The 25,132-nt window shown below is 34.7% G+C and overlaps 1 protein-coding gene and 1 non-coding gene across 2 annotated transcripts; both read left to right on the top strand.

The window, feature by feature from the left end:
* The first annotated feature begins 2,277 nt into the window (after positions 1 to 2,277).
* On the top strand, positions 2,278 to 2,383 carry LOC145596381 (small nucleolar RNA R71). The gene has a single exon (XR_014103221.1). It is a non-coding gene; the product is annotated as a small nucleolar RNA R71 (small nucleolar RNA).
* A 9,150-nt stretch (positions 2,384 to 11,533) lies between these two features.
* On the top strand, positions 11,534 to 25,011 carry LOC145593568 (uncharacterized). The gene is made up of 9 exons (XM_081649835.1): positions 11,534 to 11,752; positions 11,897 to 12,390; positions 14,457 to 14,538; positions 15,036 to 15,311; positions 19,282 to 19,358; positions 21,330 to 21,361; positions 23,428 to 23,495; positions 23,816 to 24,038; positions 24,530 to 25,011. Exons 1-8 carry the CDS (start codon positions 11,723 to 11,725, stop codon positions 24,026 to 24,028), a joined length of 1,272 nt encoding a protein of 423 aa, XP_081505961.1. The 5' UTR covers positions 11,534 to 11,722; the 3' UTR covers positions 24,029 to 24,038; positions 24,530 to 25,011.
* Positions 25,012 to 25,132: the final 121 nt, after the last annotated feature.

Here is a 25,132-nt window from a genome sequence, read left to right as displayed (position 1 = left end):
CTCAAAACACCACATAACGCTTGAGCTTGGCTCTCACTCAAGGATGCACTAACAATAACGGGATATGTAGAATTAGGGCCTAAGAATTCATACCTAAGGTGTGATGGTAGAGGTTTTAGCTCTACCATGGGAACACCTTTACCTTCTTTGGTTGAGGCCACTTGCAAAGCATCTTGACTTGATATCCCCATGCAAGTTTCTTCTCCACTCCCTATATCGCCTTCATTAAGCAAATTTTCATACAATTGCTCTTCCTTGGTTGAGATACCTATCTTTTCCTTGTTCAATAAAACACACTCAAGAGGATCGTTAGATGTGAGCAAGTGCTCATGCATGGAATTCACAATATTATCAAGCACTTCAACTCTCATGCAATTTTCTAAAGAAGAGGAAGGATATTTCATTCCTTCATTCAAATCAAATTCAATTTCTTCCTCCCCTATCTTAAGAGATATCTTAGCACTTTTCACATCTATCATAGCCCCCGATGTAGCAAGGAAAGGTCTACCTAAGATGATAGGTATTGTAGCATCTTCATCCATGTCCAATACTACAAAATCAACCGGAATAACAAATTTTCCAACCCTCAAAGGTACATCTTCTACCTTTCCCTTAGGAATCTTGATTGATCTATCGGCTAATTGCAAGGTAATCTTTGAAGGTAGAAGTTCTCCTAGACCTAACCTTTGATAAACCGAATATGGCATAAGGCTAACACTAGCTCCTAAATCACATAAGGCATTATCAATTTGGGTCTTGTTGATAGCACAAGGGATGGAAAAATTTCCGGGATCCTTCAACTTAGGAGGCATCTTATTCATGATGATTGCACTACAATGCTCGGTAAGGCTAATGGTCTCCGCCACATCACAAGTCCTTTTTCCACTCAAAATTTCCTTGAGGAACTTAGCATAATTTGGCATTTGTTCAACAACATCGGTGAAAGGAAGAGTTAAATGAAGTTGCTTAAGCATCTCTACAAACTTCCCAAATTGCTCATCCAACTTATATCTATTATATCTTTGAGGATAGGGGAGCCTTTGTTTGCAAACCTCTCTCTCTTTCTCTATCACCTTCTCTACTTGTTCCTCACCAACATTTTCGCTCAAAGGGCATTCATCACCTTCAATTTCAATGGAATTCTTACTAGTTCTCTCATTGGCAACACTCTTCTTAGGCACACCTCCCTCAAGGACCCTACCACTTCTAGTAACAATGGCATCCATAGGGTTCCTAGAATCTAGGCTAGGTGGAGTCAAAGAAGAAGAAGAGTTTGCATATTCCTTGAATATACTAGTCAATTGAGAAAGTTTTTCACTCAAATCTTTGTTATAAGCCAACATGTAATTAAATTTCTCTTCATTCAAAACCATACACATTTCCATAGTCTTGGCTTGCTTCTCAATGACACTTTCCAAAAATTCTCTAGAAGAAAATGATTGGTCACGGGAATTATCATTTAAACCTTGAGCATTTGGAACTAAATCAATTGGGGAATCATCTTGAAAACTTTCTTGAAAATATCCCCTAGATTGATTATTCCAATTACCCCTTGTTTCATTTTGGCTCCTTTGTTGACCATAGTTATCATAACTTTGGTTATGATCCCCATGTCTATAGCCATGACCATGACCATTACAACCATGATGGTTATAGTTACCATGAATCTCTTGGCATTCATGATTTCTATAACCTCCATTTTGGTTATAATCATGATAATTCAAATGATAATTCCTATTTCCAATATTCCTTTGAACATCATTTCTAGGTTCACAAGCATGATTATTGACATAATTCATGTGTTCCATTTCACTTCCATCACATTCACTACAAGAAACATTTGGGCACATAGAAGCATTATGATCATTCATTCCACATAATTGACATGGCCAACATTCCACAATCATGCAACAAGTAGAAAGATTTGAATTAGAGTGAGAAGATGTACCTCTCCCCTTAATTTGGGAGGGAAGAATTGGAGCTTGGGAAAGAGGCTTCTCAAGCTTTTCCTTGAGGGACTTAACTTCTTTCCCTAAATCCTCAATCAAAGTGGTCAAATCATTAATGACACTAAGTTGTTCGATCGAGTAACCCTTGCTTGTTGGTTCTCTTTCCACTTCTTGCCAATTCATATAATGACGAGCTACTTCATCAATAGCATCAACCACTTCTTCTTCCGTCTTGTTCATGATTGGGCCTCCGGCTCCGGCATCCAAACTTGCTCTCCCATGAGCACTCAACCCACCATAAAAGATATGTATGATTTGGTAGGTAGGAATCCCATGGTGTGGACACTCCCTTTGATAATCCTTAAACCTTTCCCATGCTTCATAAAGGCTCTCATCAGGCTTTTGCTTGAACCTTTGAATCAAAGCTCTTGCTTCCGCCGTTTTCTTTTGAGGGTAGAAACGGAATAAGAAAGCTTTGGTGACATCATCCCAAGTTTTCAAGGAATTGGGCTTCATCTCTTTATCTAGCCATTCCAAAGATCTTCCTATGAGGGAGAAAGGGAACAACTTAAGGCGGATGAATTCTTGAGGAACTCCATTGATCTTGATTGTGTTACAATATTTTTCAAACTCCTTAAGATGGTTCAATGGGCTCTCGTTCTTTGCCCCACCATATTGTCTCCTCTCAATAAGAGTGATCATTGCCGGCTTTATTTCAAAGTCATTCTCCGGTGATATAGGTGGAGCTATCGCGCTCTCATGCCTATAAGCCCCGGGAACTAAAAGCTCCTTCAAGGTAACCCTTGAACTACCTCCCTTGACTTAGGATCTACACACACAAAACTCAAAGACAAAATTAGTAGCACGGCTACAAGTGTAGCCTAAGTGTAAAATCTTTTTGTATTTTTCAAATAGAGTGGAATAGACTCAAAAACAACATGCATACATAACACCATTCCCCGGCAACGGCGCCATTTTGATGTGGCTAAGAATGGTAGGTCGTTGGGCTACCACCCCGCCCTATCAAACAATATTTATAGCTTAACCAACCCCTAATAGTCTAGCGACAAGTCAAGGTCGAACCCTAGAGAATGGAGAATGAATGCATGGTGCCAATATTAAGCTATTCCGGAATCTAGTAGGGGTATATGGTAGACACTAAGAATAGGCTAGGCAAAGAAAAATGCTAGTATTAAATGAATGCTAAGACACTAGGGGAATGGATCCACATGCATCAACGATGAAGTTCAATCAACTTGGGGAATTAACCGATTAAGTCAAACAATGTGAGGGAAAACCGAAATTGCAACCAAGAGAGTACATCAAGCTATTCTCCTAGAGGTCTAATTAGCGTCAACTACATCAAACTCTAGCTAGGAAACATCACAAGATATCTCAATCGAGTAAATGTAAGCCACAAATCAATGGTCCGTATCAATGTGAACCTACAATGCAATCTAGTGTGAATAACAAGGGTGATCAAGCCTAATCAAGCACACACATGCACAAAATCAATCAACCAATTTAATCACATTATCAACTCAATCAATTTCCCCCAAATTAATCTCAATTCATCATCAATACATGCTTCACCACCACCCTAGCAATTAAACTACTCACAATCCATAAAGAACATCAAAATCAAAACTAAACTAATCATCATTCCCAAATTCAACAATTGAAATCAAATTGAAATCAACAAATTCAATCAAATCAATTAAACTATCAATTAACCAAATCAAACAACAATACTAATGAAATCAAACTTTGAATTGCATTAAAGAGTAAAGAATCCTTACAAACTTGATAGAAATCCAATCAAATGAAGCAATCTTCAATCATCAATCATCAAACCCACACTTTCTCTCTCTAAAAATGCTAAGAACTAATGTTTTCTCTCTCTAAAAATCTAATCTAATCTAATTCAATCCAATTCAAGATCTCCTTCTCTCTCTAAATAAGGAAAGAAATAACTATCAAAAACAAAAGGAAGTTGGGAAAGACGTCCAAAAATAGACCCACGTTGGTGCGGGCGCTCGGAGGAGAGAGAATGGTGTGCACGGGAGCACACCCAGGGATGTGCGCCCGCACACACCTGATGTGCGGCCGCACACGACAGATGTGCGGCCGCACATCTCTCTTGTGCGCCCGCACACAGCTGTAGCATCCTCCTTTCTTCTTTGCCCTTGCTAACGAGGTGCACGCATCCTAGATGATGATGATGGAGGACAAGATAGGTAGCAACTTCCTTGAATTTCTTGAAGAAAATGAGCCATGAAGAAGGCATAATCAAGACCTTGAAGCATGCTCCTTGAACCCCACATTGACTTGAAACTTTTTGCACAAGCTTTAAGCATGAAAATCAATGGAAAACCATGGAAAGGAAGCCCGAGAATCCTTGGACAATCAATCACAACCTACAAACAAAGGAGAAAAAGCAAATAAAAGGGAAAAATAACAAATAAACAAGAAAAAGCACAAAATAGAGAAACTAACTACAAAAAGCATAAAATGAAGAAAACAAGAATAAAACTAAGGAAAACGAAAGAAAGGAGAGATAAAATGGAATAAAAATCATCCAAAAAGGAACCAAATGAGTGCCAAAAATGTCACTCATCATTCATCACTAATACATGCTTCACCTTTACCCTAGCAATCAAACTACTCACAATCCATGAAAAACATCAAGATCAAAGCTAAACTAATCATCAAACCCATATTCATCAATTGAAATCAATAAATTCAAACCAAATCAATCAAACTATTAATAAACTAAATCAAACAACAATACTAATGAAATCAAACATGAAATTGCATTAAAGAGTAAAGAATCCTTACAAACTTGATAGAAATCCAATCAAATGTAGCAATCTTCAATCATCAATCATCAATCATCAAACCCACATTTTCTCTCTCTAGAAATCTAAGAACAAGTGTTTTTCTCTCTCTAAGATCTAATGTAATCTAATTCTAGCTAATGAAGATCTAATTCTCTCCCTAAAAATAGAAGTAAATAACTATATATACAAAGGAGAAGATAGTTTTGACGTCCAAAAATAGACCCACGCCGGTGCGGCCGCTCGTAGGAGAGAGAAAGGCGCGCACGGAAAACACCCACACAGGTGCGCCCGCACGCGCCTGATGTGCGGCCGCACGCGACACCTGTGCTGCCGCACATCCCCTGTGTGCACCCGCACCTTCGCGGGTGAGCTTCCCTTCCTTCTTCGTCCTAGCTCATCCGGTGCACACAAGGCATGTTGATGGTGATGGGGAACGAAGTAGGCAGCAACTTTCCTTGGAAATTTTGATGAACACAAGGCATGAAAGGTGCACAACCAAGGTCTTGAAGCTTGCTCTTCGGGCCCCTCTTGACTTGGAGCACTTTGCACTAGCATAAGGCGTCAAAAGCGATAAAAACCATTGAAAGAAAGCTCGGGAATTCTTGGACAATCGATCATAACCTACAAATAAAAGAGAAAAAGCAAATAAAAGGGAAAAACAACAAATAAACTAGAAAATGCACAAAATAGAGAAACTAACTAAGAAAAGCACAAAATGAAGAAATCAAGAGTAAAACTAAAGAAAACTAAAGAAAGAGTTATAAAATGAAATGAAATTCATCCAAAAAGAGATCAAATGAGTGTCATAAATGTCACTCATCAATAGGGTTCAGGGATGAGGGTACGAATCCAATCTACAAAAGAAAGCACCCGCCCTATAAAATAGGCCTCTACTTTGTTCTACTCGTATTCATGTGCGCTTTTTGACTAACATGCAAACATTATATTTACCCTAAACTGTTTATCTATGTTGGTTGAATATTAATGCACAAATAAAGCTATTATTGGCGATCACTTGAATTAAAATCACATTAGCCTAAACCAAAGTTATTAATTATCTTATTAAGCGTGATTTTAAGTACGAATTCCCTTTAAACATGCATAAAAGGCGTGATCAAGCAATAACAATATATGTAAATATCAAGCAACATAATAACGATAATAATCATGTTAATAATAAAGCTTAAATATAATAGCAAGATCCTAGGCATGATACTAACAAGATTAATAACAAACCCTAGCATGTCACTAAGCAATAAAGATCAAAGCTTTAAACCTAACATGGTACTAACATGCTATTAGAAAGAGTAAAAGGCAACCTAAACATGATTCTAGAAAGCATTAATAATATCCTAACATGATATTAGGAATTAATAAATAATATAAGCATGCTTTCTACATTGAAAGAGAGTAATAAGATTACATACTTTGATGCCTCGTACCTCTTTCTAATAACAATATACACAAGTTAGTGAACTTCAATGAAAATAATAATTAAAGAATTAAATTAAATAATTGAAGGAAAGAGTTAAAAAGTTTAGACTAGATTTAGGACCAAACCCTCAGAAAAGTATAAACCTTTCACGTCTAGGGCGAAGGCAACTTCAAACTTGGCTAGGTGTTTCTAAGTTTTGTGTATGCGAAATTGTGTTTGAAAGGTTGGTTTAGAAAGAGAGAGAGAGAATAGAGAGAATTAAGTGATTGTTAATTGATTGTTGATGAGAATTGATGATAGATTGTTTTTGAAAAAGGAAGATCGAGGACCCTATTTGTAAGAAAACAGTCCGGAAAAGCATAGAATTTGATAAGGAATAAAACTCCACGCTGTCGCTAATAAACCGACCTTGTCGCCAGAAATTCATCTTGTCGCCAGGCGACAGGGTCTGTCGCCAGGCGACAAAGACAAGTTTTGCGGATTTTGTTTTGATCATATCTTTTGATCCAAAAGTCCAAATAAGTCATATAATATGTCGTTGGAAAGCTCTTGAAGTCTACTTTCCAATGCAATTAGAATCAGATTAAAATCTTTTGTAGATAAAAGATATGGCCGAAATAGTAGAAGGTGTCAGTTTTGGATAGAGTTTCGTATTTCTTTCATATCTTTTTCGTTATAGCTCGAAATTATTATTATTATCATATATCATTGGAAAGATAATTTCAAGATCTATCCAACCATATAAAATTTGGATAAAAAATATGAGGCACGAAAATAAAATCTGACTGTCTTTGAACATGTTTAAATTCGAATAGAACTAGGACTTAAAAAAAGGAAAGTTTTAAAGAAGGAAAGTTTATATTTAAATCAAATTCCTTAATCTTATCTTTTCAAAAAAGGATAATTAAGATATTTTAGAAACTTATAGAAGATTCTAATCAATACTAATTAGTTTAGGAATAGGATTAAACCTTTGGACCCTCCACATGATCATTGGGTCGTAGGTAAAATCCGGTTTGGGCCCAGTTTAGTAATTTGGCCATAACTTCCTCATTATTCATCGGAATTGGGCTTATAATATATCGTCGGAAAGGTCTTTTCGAGCCCCATCCAACTACACTATTATTGGACCCTTATCATGGACCAAACTAAACTGGATTGGACGTTTTCATAAAATAAAGTAGGTTTTCTAAAACAGAAAGAAAGATTATTTTAATAAAAACTAACCGCAACACTAGACCTTTCACACTTTCACCTCATTCGATTGTGGTTCGACGTGAAAGGCATTTATCACTGGGTTTGGTTTGGGGAGACACAATTTGGTATCCACACTAACCAAATTTAACAAACTATCATGTTAACTAATAAATATTCTCTTCAAAAAATTCACTTTAAAGCTACTCAAATTCAAACAATATATATATATATATAACATTTATACAATTAAAGTAACAATTAACATTATGGAATAAACAAACAATTAATAAAATAATTAAGATAAATGTGTTAAGTAAATTTGAAACCCTAACTTTAAAGTTTAGAATAAACAAACAATTAATACATATTGAAGTAAAGTTTAGCAAGAGCTCAACCTCATTTGAGAGTGAGAAAGAGAAGGATTGTTGGGTGAGAGTTAGAGGTGGGGTGCCTTTGAATAAGGTAGCTTAAATTAGGCAGGGAGAGAGAAAGGTGTGGGGTGGGGCGAAAATTCAGAACACACGAACACCACCAGCCACCCACGAGCAGCCGCAACCCACGAAAACAGCAGCAGCAGCCACGAACAGCCACCAGCGACCCACGAGCAACACCTCCCCACAAACGCAGCAACCCACACGAACTGAACTACCCTCGCACAGGAGCAGCTACAAACCCACGAAAATTAAAAAAAAAGAGAGAGAAAAGAGAGTGAAAGGAGTGGTGGCGGCGGCGGCGGTGGTGGAGTATGCCTGAGAGTGGAAAGGGAAGTAAGGAGTGAGAAAGAGAGGGGAGTGGTTGTGAACGCGGGATTGAAAATTTTTGCCTAAAAATTCGACTAAGTGTATGAGAATTGAGATCCTGCATTTTTTTTTGAATTGGCAAGTGGTTCGGGGTTAAACCACTTACCATTATAACAAATGGCAAGCGGTTTTGGTGCAAACCGCTTGCCATTACATATAAGGCAAGCGGTTCGCGCCAAAACCGCTTACCATTCCAAAAAAGAGTTTTTTTTTAAAAAAATTGGGTCTTTCGAAGCGGATTTTAAAAACCGCTTGCCAATTGGGGCTTCCCATATAGTTTTTTCTACTAGTGCTAATGACAAAGCATTTAAGGCGGAATCCGAACGGGCGTCGTAATTGCCCGTCAAGTTCGACATCCGCCTCAGAAGTTGAACCATTCTCTTCGAAAAATGGAGAATAGCTGGTTGCCAACCAAAAGCCATTCGGCCTATTATGTCCAACTGACGATTAGGCTAAGTTCCTTGAAGACGTCAGACGAGTCAATCAAAGCACCCAGCCCAAACATAGGCCATTCGGCCCATCCTGTCCGACTAATGACCGGGCTAAGTTCCTCAAAGACGTCAGACTGTTTGTACAAGGCATTCAGCCCAATAAAGCGGACGGATGATTTTGTTCGACTCCTGAAAACATCTCTAATTGCTCAAAACACGCCTTGCGTATCGGACGTGTGAAATTAGAGCAGGCGGCCCGATTGGGATGAGCCCTCCCCTTTGAGGGGCAAATGTTTAGGGTAAAAACTACCCTAAATGCATGGACCAATCCCACGATGACACGTGGCCCAATCAAGAGGTGAAATGTTTCGCTGTAGGAAGATGACACGAATTAAAAGAGCAAGAGAGCCCCTGAAATAAAGAGAGTGAAGGCCTCCTTACATTGGGAGGCTCAAGATCCTAAAATGCCGCAAAACCGGCTCCCCCAAGGGGACACGTGCCCTCTCTTGATTGCGCAACCAATCAGAGCACTAAATCCTAGGTCACTTACCCTAAGGGGCACAAATCCCCACCCCTATAAATACCCCAATCATTGTTGATGGAAGGGGTGGATTGTGACATAACCTTAAAAATAGCACTAAATAGCTCCAACTTCTCTCTCTACATTTATTCTGTTTTTCGATCACTAACTTGATCGTCGGAGGCGGATCTCCGATCAACGGAGTTTCGTTGTTTTGCAGGTGTCCAAGTCTCATTACCGGCAGAGCGTAAACAGTAGACCTGGCAAATGGGTCATTCTGGTCGGGTATGGGTCGGGTCAAGTTCGGGTCAAAAAGTTATCGGGTCATGTTCGGGTCGGGTCACTTCATTTCGGGTTTCGGGTTGATTTCGGGTCGACTGAAAATCGGGTCGGGTCGGGTATCGGGTCAAGTTTGGGTCGGGTCAAGTTTGGGTCGGGTCAGTTCGGGTCGGGTCAACTTTTGGGTCGGGTTAATTTTTGGGTCAACTTCGGGTCGGGTCAACTTCGAGTCGGGTCAGTGCATTGGGAAATATTCTCATACTCAGATGTAAGATTACGGATACACTTGTTGATCAATTAAAAATTTTCAAAATTTCCATTTTAACAAAGTTACAACTTAAAAGTGAAAATTCAAGAGGGAAACAAAATAAAACTTTTAACTTGGTTAAAATTGTGGGAAATTCTTCCCCCTAATGGCTAAAACTCCAAAAGAATTTCATGATGAGGACAAGAGGTAAATTATGAGCGGGAATACTCCCTCCAAATTTCCATAAGTAAAAGGTAAAGTGACTAAATTCTAAAATATAGAAAAACAAAAATAAAAGTAAAAAAATAGGAAGATAAAAAAATCCTTTAGCTTAAATAGATTTGGGTCAATTAATTCAATTTAATTACGGTTTTTTTCTATTTCGGTTTGCTAAGGTCAAGTCTTTAACTTAAATAGATTCTGGTCATTTCAGGTATAAGATAATTTTGGTTTATGTCATTCTGGGTTTCGAGTCTATTTGGGTCAATTAATTCAAGTTAAAGGTCGGGTCAACTTCGGGTCGGGTCGTTTCGGGTCTCGGGTCAACTTCGGGTCGGGTATGGGTCGGGTCGGGTTGATTCGGGTTTTGGGTCAATTTCGGGTCACTGATTTCAGGTCGATTTTGGGTCATGGGTCGGGTCATTCGGGTCGGGTCATCGGGTCTGGGTCAGGATTGCCAGGTCTAGTAAACAGTATCCCGAGGGATTCCAAAAAACCCTGAAACAAAACCGACAATTTTATCCTAAAATTCTATCCAAATAGAATTTTAAACTAACTTTTTTAATTTATGAAGTCTATTTAATTCCATCCAACGTGGCGCGACAATTGACGAAAAGTTGGAAAGCCAAGTGTCGCTGCCTCGTAATATGGCTAAAAATTTAGCTTTATGTATTAGTTACCAGTTTTGTGCCCGTGCGATGCCCGGGTTGTTTATTGAATTTTAAGATAAATTTTTAATCTATATGTCAAATTTTAAAACATATCATTGATACAAAGTACTTAAGAATTGATGTGTAATGTAGTAGGACTAATAATAATACCGTAACTTGAAATAATGACCATGTTCGAAATGACTTGTGACCCGACCCGATTGACAGGTCTACACACAGTAATAAAATACAAGAAGAGTTGGTACGTGTAACATAAATAAGACTTTTTTCTAGGGCTTCCCATTAGATTGTGAAGTATATTATTTTAATTGATTATAATATATTATAAATGATAGATGTGGTACATTTTGAACTGATTCTTTCGCTCCAAAAAAATATTATGATACAAAAAATAAATTTATATGATAATTTGTGAGAGTTAAAATCTAATTTTTTTTTGAATAAAATTATAATTCAATTTGTACATATGAAATATTGGTACTTTATCTAAAATAAAACTTTAAATTAACAATTTCATCTTAAAACTCTATCCAAATTTGATTGAAAATAGAATTTTAAACTAACCTTTTTTTCCTACAAATTTAATTCTATATAACTCTATCCTACGTGGCGCGACACTTGGCGAAAAGTTAGAACGTCAAGTGTCGCTGTCTCGTCGCCTGACTAAAGGTTTAGCTTTATATATTAGTTATATGATATGATATGACTTTTATTTTTATATTATATTGTTGTAACAACTATTACTATTAAAGCCCGAAATAACCCGAAGAAGCCCGACAAGTCCAAATGGGACGGGTTTGGGCAACAAGTTTTGGCCCAATGCCTGGCCCGACCCGGATCAGCCCGACTACGTGGCCCGGTCCGAACCCGGCTCGGCCCGACATTTGATCAGGTCTCAACCCGTCATCAAACTAAACCTAAAATTCTCAGCCTCTCTCTAACCTTTCATTCTTACGCCACCCTCATCCTCACTCTTACCCTCTTTAAAAGTACTTTTTCTCTCTCTTTAATCTCCTACCTCTTAATTCTCTAGCAAGTAAAGTTTGACATATCTGCTTAGTTTCGATATTTTAAGAGATTATTCTTATTTGTCTTTCAAAAAAAAAAAAAGAGATTAATCTTATTTTGTAATTTATGGCGGAAGATGATGTTTACTGGGACAAGGTATGTTCCAGATCTGGATATAACTTTATGTTGTCTTGATTATTTGAATTAACAATTTGCGGAAATTTGGCATTGGGCTTAAATCTGAATAAGAATGGAAGGATTTCGATCATTAATGGTATGGTGTTTGTTTGTGTGTTACAGATGGATGCTGATAAGCACAAGGCTAGTACTTTATCAACCTTAAAGAGAGAATCTGACATCATTGAACCAGGTTTTGCTTTAAAGTGGGCTAGATCTGCTGGCTGTCTTACTGAATTACTTGAATCAGAAGAGACTGCTTACCTTGCCGAATACGACTCTCTCTCCAAACAAATTTCTAAGCAAATTGAAATTAATGACAAGGATCAATTTGCATCTTTCATCGTTCAAAATTATTACAAACTTAAGGCTTTCAATGCATCCGAAGTGTTGGCGCGCCTTTGCAAAAATTGTGCTACTGCTTGTGTTGCTGCATTTCTTGATTCTCAACTCCGCATTTATGTTGATTTAAATGACTATCATTATCATAAGTCGCCGGAACACCTGCCATTGGAACACGCTGCTCGTGGGTTATCTTATAGCCTTACTCACCTTCTTATATGCCGCGGAGCTATCCCCAACGACAAAATGCTCGAGGAAGCACTGTGCTCTTTTAGGTAATGAGTTTTTTTATTTTTTATTTATTTATTTATTTTTTTTTTGTTGAAAGAATTTATAATTATGAGTTTGATGTTATCTTTATAAATCAGAAATTTGTTTAAATATCAGTTATCAACTAAAATTAAATTTCCGTCAAAAAAAAAAAACTAAAATTAAATTGGATGCATACAAATCTAATATATATATATATATATATATATTTCCCAAGTTTATAGAGAGCCACGTAAGATTTAATTTTCTTAGCGCCATGTTGGATTATAAATTTTAATTGTAGCCAATCAAATAAGAGATTAATATTTTATTTTAGAATTAAATTATTCAAATGACACGTAAGCAAAATTGATGAATGAGATTTTTAAGTTTAATCTAATTAAATATAAATTATTATCTTTTGATATAAGGAATTTTATCTAAATATGTAACAAATGTTAGCATATACATAAATTTTTTTTTTAAAAAAAAATTCAAACAAATAGTGCATCGCATGGGTTTCATCTAGTTTGTTATATAATTCAATAAGAATACCACCGAATAAATTAACAAAGTGAGTATATTTTTTTAAGCATTTTATGGTTTAGTCATAATTTTTCGGAGTATTCACACTACATTTTAATGACTCTAAATGTTTTACTGTTGGATAGATATGCCTAATGACTCTAAATGTTTTACTATTGGATAGATATGCCTGAGGCATTATAAATTTTAATCGTAGCCAATCAAATAAGAGATTAATATTTTCTTTTAGAATTAAATTATTCAAATGACACGTAAGCAAAATTGATGAATGAGATTTTCAAGTATAATCTAATTAAATATAAATTATTATCTTTTGATATAAGGAATTTTATCTAAATATGTAACAAATTTTAGCATATACATAAAATTTTATTTTTTAAAAAAATTCAAACAAATCGGGCATCGCACGGGCTTCATCTAGCTTCTTATATAATTCAATAAGAATACCACCGAATAAATTAACAAAGTGAGTATATTTTTTTAAGCATTTTATGGTCTAGTCATAATTTTTCGGAGTATTCACACTACATTTTAATGACTCTAAATGTTTTACTATTGGATAGATATGCCTAATGACTCTAAATGTTTTACTATTGGATAGATATGCCTGAGGCATTATAAATTTTAATCGTAGCCAATCAAATAAGAGATTAATATTTTCTTTTAGAATTAAATTATTCAAATGACACGTAAGCAAAATTGATGAATGAGATTTTCAAGTATAATCTAATTAAATATAAATTATTATCTTTTGATATAAGGAATTTTATCTAAATATGTAACAAATTTTAGCATATACATAAATTTTTTTTTTTTAAAAAAATTCAAACAAACCGGGCATCGCACGGGCTTCATTTCATCTAGCTTCTTATATAATTCAATAAGAATACCACCGAATAAATTAACAAAATGAGTATATTTTTTTAAGCATTTTATGGTCTAGTCATAATTTTTCGGAGTATTCACACTACATTTTAATGACTCTAAATGTTTTACTATTGGATAGATATGCCTAATGACTCTAAATGTTTTACTATTGGATAGATATGCCTGAGGCTGCATTGACTTATTTAAATCTTTTCTATAAGTTTTTGATTTTTTATTACACAAATTTTTGATAAACTTATATAATAATGTTATATACACATTCATTCACCCACCTAATACTAATCTTAAATGTGACCCATCCCTTTATTTATATAATTTATATAATGATTCATATATGCTCTATTATCAATGATATACATTTTTTTAATATGTTTCAAAATATTAGACATCGGATATGTTTCAAATATAGTACTAATGACATTTGAAACATATCCGATGTCTAATATTTTGAAACATATTAAAAAAAATGTATATCATTTTTCTCAAAAAAAAAAAAAAAATATAGTACTAATGACATAACGCTAACTACATCGATAAGCAATTAATTAAAACGGGTACATAGCGCAAAATGTAAAACTAATAAGAAAGGGAGGTAATACTTTAGAAAATTGTTATAGCTTGTGATCAACTCTTTTTTCTTTTCTTTCATTGTCACCAGATCTCATGACTATGTTTTACGTTGGATCGATCGTCAACAATCATACTTCAAGTTAATTGAATTATTGGGATTGCCGGAATTGGTAATGATTATTTTCCCATACTGACTACTAGGGCTATTGTGGTGCGGTTTGGATCCAAACCGCGATTGCACTTGTAACTAAATCACACCAAACCGTGCGGTTTGCGGATTAACCACATTTTTGTAAAATTATAAATATTTATTTTAAGAAAACTTTTACTTTATTTTTTGATTATAAACCTATAATTTGAATATAAAACTCTTTTTTTAACCTTTAATTACTTATTAGTCAAAGATTGCATTAATTTTTAAAATTATTTCATACATTTTTTTAAAAAAATGGTTTAAAGGTTTGCGGTGCGGTTTGGTCTAAATATTTTTGGAAACCGCACCAAAATGCAATACAGCGGTTTGGTCATTTTTGGAAATCGTACCGCAAATTTCAAAGTGCAAACCTTTGTGGTTCGGTGTGGTCTAGACCGCACTCTAAACAGCTCTACTCACTACTGTACATTTTAATGGCTTTTGAAAACGGCTTTATGTTAATTGTTTTGGCAGGAAGAACCCCTTGATGTTATCAAATTGTTGGTTTCACATACTGAACAACTGAGGATATCTAAACTTTGCCTAAAGTATATTGAAATGGGAAATATCATTGAGCTAGGCGCCTTACTCTCGGTTTCTTGGGATAAGCTGTTGGTTCCGTCTTCTGATGTAGAGAATACCCCAATTGTGCAGTTTATATTGAGGGAGTGGGCACCACATTTAGAGCTTTACATGTATGAGGAGAATTTTGTGAATGCATTCAATGTCATTGGAATTTTAAGGCATCAGGTACAACTTCTTAACCGACACATTTGCGCTTTGACCATTTATATCTGTAATTGTATATTACTAAAAATTATTGAAAAAAAAGTTATACATTGTGACTAATCCAACAACGTACGTTTGACACGGGTAATGATGTGAAATAGTGGTGGGTACCAAGGGTGGTTTGTGAGTGGGAAATGTTGATGGGTAAATAACCGGTGGTTAACATAAATGGGACTTTGTTATTAGCATAGTCGAAAGCACTCCATAACCCACTAGACCATAATTCTTAATAAGCGTGCCTTGAGGAAGTGAAACAACTAAATTGTAGACATAGTTTGACACGGGTAATGATGTTTTGGATTCAAATACTTGTATCTAGCACGTGTATATTCCAAGTGTTTGGGTTGGCCAATTTGTAAAAAGTTCCATAAGTTTGGCCCAAGATAAAATGTTGAATGGTCCATATTTATTTGAGTGTGGGACCCATGTAGTCAATAGTAAGTTAGTGTCACAACAAGATATTAGATCAAAAAGGTTAAAATTTCGCCCTAATAGGCGAAGAGGGCCATTTTAAAATCACCCACAAGTCGCCCTATTAGCTTCGTCCTATGAGCTTCAAAGGGCAACTACATTCTTTCGCCCTCTTTGTTAAATATCAAAGAGGGCAAAATTTTTCGCCCTTTTTGATCAAAATCAAAGAGCACAAATTTTCGCCTTCTTTGATTGAATCAAGCAAGACGATAAGTTTTTTCGCCCTCTGTGAACAACTCAATCAAGTCCGTTCATATCGCCCTCCTTGCTCAAAATTCGCCCTACTTGATCAAATTTTTAAGGGCAAATCAAAGTCGCCCTCTTTCTTCAATTTTTAGCTTATTTATTTATTTATTTATTTTTTTTAAAATAACTCTAGGAGGGATTACTTTTAGGAAAAGAAAAGGTGTTAATAGGCATAACTTCTAAATTTGTCATTTGGAGAAAGGAGATCACAAAGTATAGCATTTACCTTCAGCTTCAATCCCTACTCAAACTGACACTATTGTTGGTTGGTTTGCTCCAATTTTGGGTTCCTATATTACTTTTATTAACCTTTTTATTTTATTTGTACTTGGGTTATATATACTTCTAGTATAGTTGGAATAAGTAACATAAATATAAACTACTCCTAAGATTAAGAAACAGCAAAAAGTAAGCATAAAAACTTGCAAAAAAATGTGGCAGCTATCTCTGGGTGAATAGTCATTACATAGCCACAGCTTGGCTGGTAAAAGGTGATAAATCATCAATCCTACTTGTTTAGGATATACAGTATTTAGAGTGATAGGCATAGATCAAGTCCTAGTGTCGGGGAATATAGGATCAGGAAGTCACAATTCACAAAAGTCAAGTTCAAGAATAAGAGACTAAAATGGAATGTTTGATGGACTGATGGGCTACTGCCAAAATAACCATATGCAGAAAAGCATCAGTTCTGAGTTCAAGATTAATGCATAATAAACAAAACACTCAACAACAGAACATGCAAACTCAATCCTCAGCAGTGAGCACCATGTCTTATACCTACTCAATTATATAGGAACCTGTCCAAGATTCCTCTAACATAACCAGCTAATATAACCATGGCTTGAAAATGCATCCACAAGGCAATTTTTTGCAAAGAGTGAGCTAGAAAATATTACCTCTATCAAGCATCAAGGTAATCTTTTCCATGACTAACTGAAGCTTTTGTTCTAGGTCTTCTTGTTTCTTCTTAGACGCTTCTAATTCAGCTTGCATCATATTATTTTCATTTTGTAGTTGTTCAACATAAGCTCTTCCTATCTTTCCGTCTTTAGACAACACCGGGTGCCCTTTGCCTAAACCTCGGGCATAACCTGAACGATGTCCAAGAACCTTCACATAAGCTTCTTCACGAGTAAGATTATCTACCCCCTTTTCACCAATTTCTTTCTCATGGTATTCCCTAAATTCCTTGAACTTCTCCTCGGCCTCATCGTCAAACTTCCCATTTTTGTGCCTACAATCAATTAATCAAAGCTTTAATCCCAAAAGTGGAGATTTTTGTGCCTTACAAGATAAAACAAAGTCAGAATTTTAAAATAAAGAAACAAAGTGTTCGTGCATTAGACAAATATTCAATGTACCTCTTTGACTTCTCCCATAACTTCAAATACATGGGATCATCATTAGCTTGGGATGAGGTGGTTACATTTGAACTAGAACCATTGATTTCAGTGACCTCATTCTCATTTTCACAAGCTTGTGCCTAAAGTTCCTATCAAATTGCATACATACGCTTATTAATTTCAGAAAGATCAATAAGAAATCTGCCTGAAGTTACCTTGATTAGAAGTGAGCAGACAGTTTGTTATAGAGGAAAGCAAAGCATGAGCAGACAGGGGATGGTACACCTTGATTAGAAGTGACCTCATTACATTTTCATCAGGGATTAAAAGCATCAGATATTAGAAAATGTTATCATATCTTAAAAATAAAAGGCTGAAGGCATGGCCTCCCATATCAGTTTCCCCAAGGATTTAGAAATTAATTTTAACATTTATACTCACCAAATCAAAAATTATGCGAGCTATTGATTTTGCACCACATGGCGACTTTCTTTCAAGAGCACTTGCCCGATTCTTCTTACTCCTTTCCTAAATTAATAGTAGGTGTTACTCAAAACGATCCAAATTAGACAATTTCAAGCTTATTGTTATACATGGTCAACATAATAATTCAAGTGTCATTTGGAATTAAGCTTTGCAAAATTAGCCATCACTTAAAATTAGATTATATATTGTCAGACAACTCAAGAAAAAAATTAAGACATATATTTCTGAAAGTACTTAAAACTACAGTATGCTAATGCTACCTTGATCTGCTCATTCATCAGCTCCTTGTTCATCCTAATCACTACCAGATTTTTTAAAAATTCATCATAAAAAACTCCATTAGAAACTTGCTCATGTAGTAATACTGACAATGCAGCAACAAATGGACAAAAAAAACAACAAATTTAGAGATAGCAACCAGTAGGAAATCCATAATCTATCTGACATTACTTGCATAAATAAAAACTCCTAAAAACTTGCAAATATAGCAATACTAACATGCAACAACAAAATATTAAAAAATCAACAAATTTAGAGCAAGGATTTCGAGAATCAACTAATTCTTACAAAATCAAAAGCTTAATAACATAATATTGAGACAAAATTAGTAGAATTGAAAAAAATTAACAAAATTAATACCTGAACGACTTGCGATTTGACCGACTTCGAGCAATGATTTGGAGCAACAATGTGTGAAATCTGAACGTCTATTTGGAGCGAAGAATTAGAGTAGCAATTTGTGAGAGTCAGAGTGAAGAATTAGAGTAGCAATTCGAGTAGGGAAAAAAATTAGGGTTCATACATTTTTGCTGGTGAATAAGAAGAGAGCACGTTGATTTTTATTTATTTATTTATTTATTTGTTATAGGGAAAACGTTTAATTGTTTTACCTTTGTTTTATTTTATTACAATGTTTATTGACTAACGAGGGCGAAAATGGAATTCGACCTCTTTGCTATTGACCAAGGAGGGCAAAACTGGAATTCGCCCTCTTTGCTATTAAAATAGAGGGCGAAAATTTCATTCACCCTCTTTGCTTTGAAATAGAAAGACAAAAGTAAAAGTCGCCCTCTTTCTCTGTAATAAAGGGGCGATTATAATTTCGCCCTCCTTGATTTAAACTAACAAGGCAAAAAACAACTCGTCCTCCTTGATCCATTTATGTCGCCCTCTTTGATCTTTTTTCTTGTAGTGCGTGCAATTGAGTTGTGTGATATGTACTGTATTTGATTTTCCTTTTAAAAAAGAGATGTGTACTTGACATGTCTTTAAATTTATATTTTGAAATTATGTCTAGTAGAAACTGTTATATATATTTTATTTATACAAATGGATTCTCAACCTAAATTTTTATATATTTTTCATTTATGCCTGTTCTGCAGAGTATGTTGAAGCATGAGGCGCCACATGATGTTACGTATGCTGGACCTTGTGATGTGAGCAGTGACATTACAGACTGGTAAAGAGAGATTCTGATTATTATTGTTTTTGAGTTTTGATGGTCTTTGATATATTCCTCGCTATTATTTGGTTGCCTTAAATAGTTTGGTTGTTTTAGCTAGTAAAACCTTTATTTTAGTGAAAGTCATAATCGGAAACATGGCATATCATACAAAAATGCTTGAAAATTTTGCCCCCCTTTTGTCAATATCCCGTTTCTCCCTCTCTTGCTTGAAAGCTGGTATGGGAGTTGCCTATCTATTGCAATTAAGCTCAAGAGCTGATAAGATAAGTTCTGGCTCGAAGGCAGTTGGGTCTTATCCAACTGTCTAGCAGACTAGCATGGTGATATCCTCTGATTTAACTCACCGAAGCTATGAGGCGAACTGAATGGTGTCGAATAATGGTAGTGAATATCAAAACAGTTTGTGTAACCCAAACTAAATTTTCTGAAATATCTAACCCAAACTCGATGTTTTCAAAATTGATTTGATGAGTTAACTAATATTCTCGTATTTTATTTTGACCAATTATGACCAACTAACTAATGTTTCTGTATTTTTTTTAAATGTTTCTACTTTCCTATTGGGAACAAAACTTTACTCTCACATAAAGTCAATTTTTCCCAACACTTTTGTCTTATCAACTTTACTTAAAACAAAAATTTTATAAAAGTAACTCTACCTCAATTGTGCAAAAAAAAAAAGGGGGGGGGGGACAGTGGGTGTAGTAGTTTAAGGTCAATCAATCAATCAAAGCCTTAATCCCAAAAGTGGGGTCGGCTAACATGAACCAAAAATGATTATTCCGTATAGTCATCAACATAAATTTTTCTCCTCCATCCCTTACGATCCAAAGCTTCATCCTCATGTAAATCCATGCACTTCATATCCTTCATAACCCCTTCCAACCAAGTTATTTTTGGTCTCCCTCTCCCTCGTTTAATCCCTTCATGGTCCTACTCTTCCGCTCTTTGCACCGGTGCACCCTTGGGGTCTCTGTCTTACATGTCCAAACCAACGATTTTCCCTTAATTGTTTAAGATAAATGGGTAAATAAATAAGAGGGAGTATGTAGCTTATTTGATATATTATGGAGTTTATACATAATTGTAAAACTCTAATATTACTCATGTGAGCCATAACTCAAACCAAACTCGATCCTAATGACCCCTTTACTGCTTTTAGGACGGGGTTCTGAATTTTGGACATGTGTGTTTCTCTTTGCCATATTACATTCCACACATTTGACTAACAACTACTCATCGAAATGAAAATTGTTTTATTCGATAAACTTAGTTGCATTAGCCTTACTACAAAGGAATTTGAATTTGAGGGAAACTTACCCTTGTAAATATTGCTTATTTACATGGTAGTTGTCCTGTTCAACCCTGGGTAATAAAAGGTACTCTCTCTGTTCCTATTTGTTTTTTATGTTTCTATTTATGGTGTTCCTATTAATTCATTACATTAGGATCTTTCCTTTTTAAGTCATTGATTTTAGACAAAATTACCATTGCTTACAATTTAAATACTCAATTGCCCTCCACTTTTCATGTGTAAATGTACCTTTTATAATATTTTAATGGGTTTTCAATACTCATTATTACTTTCTCTCTCATGTCTCTTTTACTTTTTGCCTATTTTTTTACCCTACATGTACAATATTCCTTTTTAACTAAATTGTGCCTTAAATGATTGAATTTATGTCAATTTACCTCAATTTGACCCAATTTCTTTATAATCGCGTATAATGCTAATTGTCAAGAACAAAAGTATTTTAGTCACTCTTTTGATCCAAAATATATATAATTAGGACATAAGCTGTATATGGGGAGCAATACTACAATTAAATCTTCTATTCCTGATCATTTAGATTTTGCGTGCTTATATTGCTGTAGTTTAAATTTAATTTGATGAGCCAATCTGACTTAGTGGGTAATTTGTGCACTTTGTGTGTGAATATGATGCTCCATTGTGGAATGATCAAGTTTGCTTCTCAAGCTCACGTCTGAGTCTGAAGGTACGTGCCCTTTGTCCACTACCTTTTTTGCAAACAACTTATTAAAAGTTGAGATATGAAACAAAACTAGTCTTAAACCCGTGCGATCTGTTTATTATATTGTAATTTTTTTAATTTAAAAATCTAAAGCCCAATCAACCTGCTCCTATTACTCAACTATGAAACACACAAAATATGGCATTATCAGTTTACTCCTTAATTGGTATAGAAAGTATTGAGAGGTATGGATGAATCAGAATACTAAAATTTTACCCTTTAAGAGGTATGGATTGCAGGACCTAAAGTATAGCATAATAATGAAAACAAATAATCCACATGAATTATTATTCAATTACTCGTAGTATTTATACGTGGAAATTCAAGTGCCCACAACATTTAATCTTTAATATCCAAAAAAAAAAACCAAAACAAAACAAAATAATATCAAACTATAAAGCAAAATTCTATGTCACCCAAATGTATTCTAGATTTGAAGAACCTATTTACTAAAAGATAATAAGATTCATAACCCATCACCAAACAAAACACTCAAAATTAAAGAATAATAAAATCTCGAAAATACTAATATTTGTGAGATCATAAAATTACCCTTACTTTTTAAAAAATTGGTTGTGAATTTATAGTCTTACTAACTTTTACTAATATAATCGGCAATCTGGAAATAGTACATCAACGCTTGCATGAGGAAATTTGATTGAAGATTAAGAGAAATAATTAGTTCCAATGAATAAAATTTACAAAATATCAAATACCAAAAAAAGAACCATCAACTTAAAAATGACAAAATTAGTATAGATAAACATAGAAATTGAAAATTCGATTCGCCATCAACATTAAAACTTTAAAATTTAGACAAAATTTAGAATTTAAAATTTACTTAACATTTGAGAAATTAAAGATACGGAAAATAACAACTAACCTTTAAAAAATCAGAGAGATCATGTCGAGGAGAATGAAAGAGGATTGAAAAAATGAGGAATCAATCAATTTATGAGAACAATTTGTGATAAAGAACTATTTTTTCAACGGGGAAGAGAAATTGAATTGTGAAAAGAAGGGGAAAAAAGACTAACTTTAACCTTAAAATCCTATAAGTAAGAATCTAACACAGTTTTAATACCTTCAGCACTTCAAAAGTAAGAAACCCAATTAAAAATTTAAAAACGACCAAAAAAATTTATAGACTTTAAATAAAAACATCCGGTCAGTGAAATTTATTACAAATTTAACACTTACGTGTGGTTTTAGTCAAGAACAACTGGTTTTTCCATTACCGGCAAAGCCTCGACCCAAAAGAAGACTAAGCTAAAGAAAAGACGGCATGGCTAGCAAGATTGTGAAGCGATGATTTTGTCACAAATTATATAAGTGAAATCAAACTGCAACCCGAATTCAGATCTGAAACAAAAAATTGAAACTGGTAGAAATATTGCTAGAAATTTGACGAAACATATCATGATAACCCTAATTTTTTAAGAAAAACTCAGTATTTGGTCTCTGGTGATTGAACACCTCCCCATAATCTATGCTATGCAAGATAACTGTTCCTAAAATAAATAAATAATAAAAAAAACCCACTACTTGAAAAAAAAAAAAAAACAGTACAATTTCGCATTTAAGAATTTAAAAAAAAGAAGAGTGAAATTTATAACCTTATATGTAGAGCAAATGCGAAAATGATTAGGGAATTTAGGCTTAATAGGAGATGGGAATTATAAACTGAGCATTCCGCATTTAAGAAACAAATGAAGATAACAGAGGAAAAGAAATACTCCGTAACAGCCAAAAGGGAAAGGATAATTGAACGTTTTACTTGGATAATATTTTTGAAAAGACGCTTCACTGAAATTTGAAGGCCATATTAAAAAAAATGAAAATTAAAAAGGAAAAGCAAAAAAAAAAAAAAAAAAACAAAAACAAAAACAAAAAGGATGACGTGGCACTCTAGATTTCTTTTAAACTTTCCTGTTTTACACTAATAGTATTGATTTATAAATAAATGAACAAATGTATTTCTGTAGTTGTTACTGACATGTCATCTAATGCAATAGCTTTTGTTTTGTCAGTGTTGTCAAGGAAGATATTTTCTAAGAAGCAAATGCTTTCTGGATCAACTTCACACTCTTATGTTGGGGTAAAGATTCCTAATTGGTTCATTATATAGCATGGGTTTTTTTGTTTGTTTTTTTAATCACTCCCCTATCATCCTGGGTTATGCATTTGGGAATTTAGTTGATTTTCCTTTTTCTTTGAATTTCACACTTGCTGCTTTTGGCTAACCTTTAAAGGACTTATTAATTTAACTTCTAGTAAATAAGTTTTTGAAATTCAATTTTGTTTTAGTGGTCTGATGATGTTCTTCCCATCACTCGAAGGTCGGTGAAAATAACTTCACCTCAATTGGGATGTTTATGTACTTTACACTAATCTGTTGGGGTTGCAATATCTTTTTAGGTGCAGAAGCCTGCATTTGGTACTGGGTTTCAATTTTCGCTACAAATGTCAGTTCCTCCAACACATCCATCTCCTAATCGGCTAGCTATCTACCATGACATCGTCAATCAGAAATCTAATACCACACCGATGAAGTCATCATCGCGTAATGTTTTCACATTAGCAAGAGCTCATGCGCCTCTACTTCGGATTGTCAAGAGGATTATCAAGTAGGTGTGGGAAGGTAACTAAGTTACCAGCAAGCACCTAGAAGGCCTTTCATAGGAATCTCGGCCATCTTAGTTGACTTGCTTACTATAACTTTCCTTTGTTGTTTCTTTTGATTTTAGTTGTACTGTTGGTAAAGATTCCAAATTGGCTCATCAAATAGCATGGTGTTTTTTTTTTTTTTTTTTTTTTTTTTTTTTTTTTTTTTTTTTTTTTTAAAAATAAATCACTCCTTATCATCCTGGGTTATGTATTTGGGAATTTAGTTGATTTTCCTCTTTTCTTTGAATTTAACACTTGCTGCTTATGGCTTACCTCACAATGTTGCTAACCTTTAAAGGACTAATTAATTTAACTTCTAGTAAATATGTTTTTGAAATTCAATTTTGTTTTAGTGGTCTGATGTTCTTCCCATCACTTATTCACTGGTTGGTGAAAATAACTTCACCTCAAATGGGAGGTTTATGTATTGTACACTAATCTGTTGGGGTTGCAATATCTTTTTAGGTGCAGAAGCCTGCATTTGGTACTGGGTTTCAATTTTCGCTACAAATGTCAGTTCCTCCAACACATCCATCTCCTAATCAGCTAGCTGTTAACCTTGACATCGTCAAGTCAGTGGAAAATCAGATGTCTAAAACCACACAGATGTCATCATTGCGTAGTGTTTTCACATTAGCAAGAGTTCATGCGCCTCTACTTCGGATTGTCAAGAGGATTATCAAGTAGGTGTGCTAAGTAAACTAAACTACCAGCAAGCACCTAGAAGGCCCTTCACAGGAATCTCGGCAATCTTTAACTTGCTTATCTATGAACTATCCTTTGTTGTTTCTTTTGATTTCAGTTGTACTGTTGGTAATGCTGGACTTTTATACCCCGTTAACTTTTGGTCTCGTTGGACTCCCAGAGTTGTAAGCCTATCGTTATGTTATGCTGTATCCGATTCATGACTTAAAAGACGTATGTATATGGGTTATCATTGGCCGTAATTCGTCCTGCTCTTTCTTGTTGAGATAATTGAACCTGATAAGTAGATAATGAGGTGAACTGAGATAATGGGTTATCATTTCCCCTTAAGTTTTTTTGTTTCTATTTTTTTTTTATTTATTA

The sequence above is a fragment of the Chenopodium album genome, chromosome 19 (genome assembly GCF_948465745.1).
Source record: "Chenopodium album chromosome 19, dcCheAlbu1.1, whole genome shotgun sequence".
In the NCBI taxonomy this organism is placed as follows: Eukaryota; Viridiplantae; Streptophyta; class Magnoliopsida; order Caryophyllales; family Amaranthaceae; genus Chenopodium; species Chenopodium album.
This window is presented reverse-complemented; position numbering and strand designations above follow the sequence as displayed.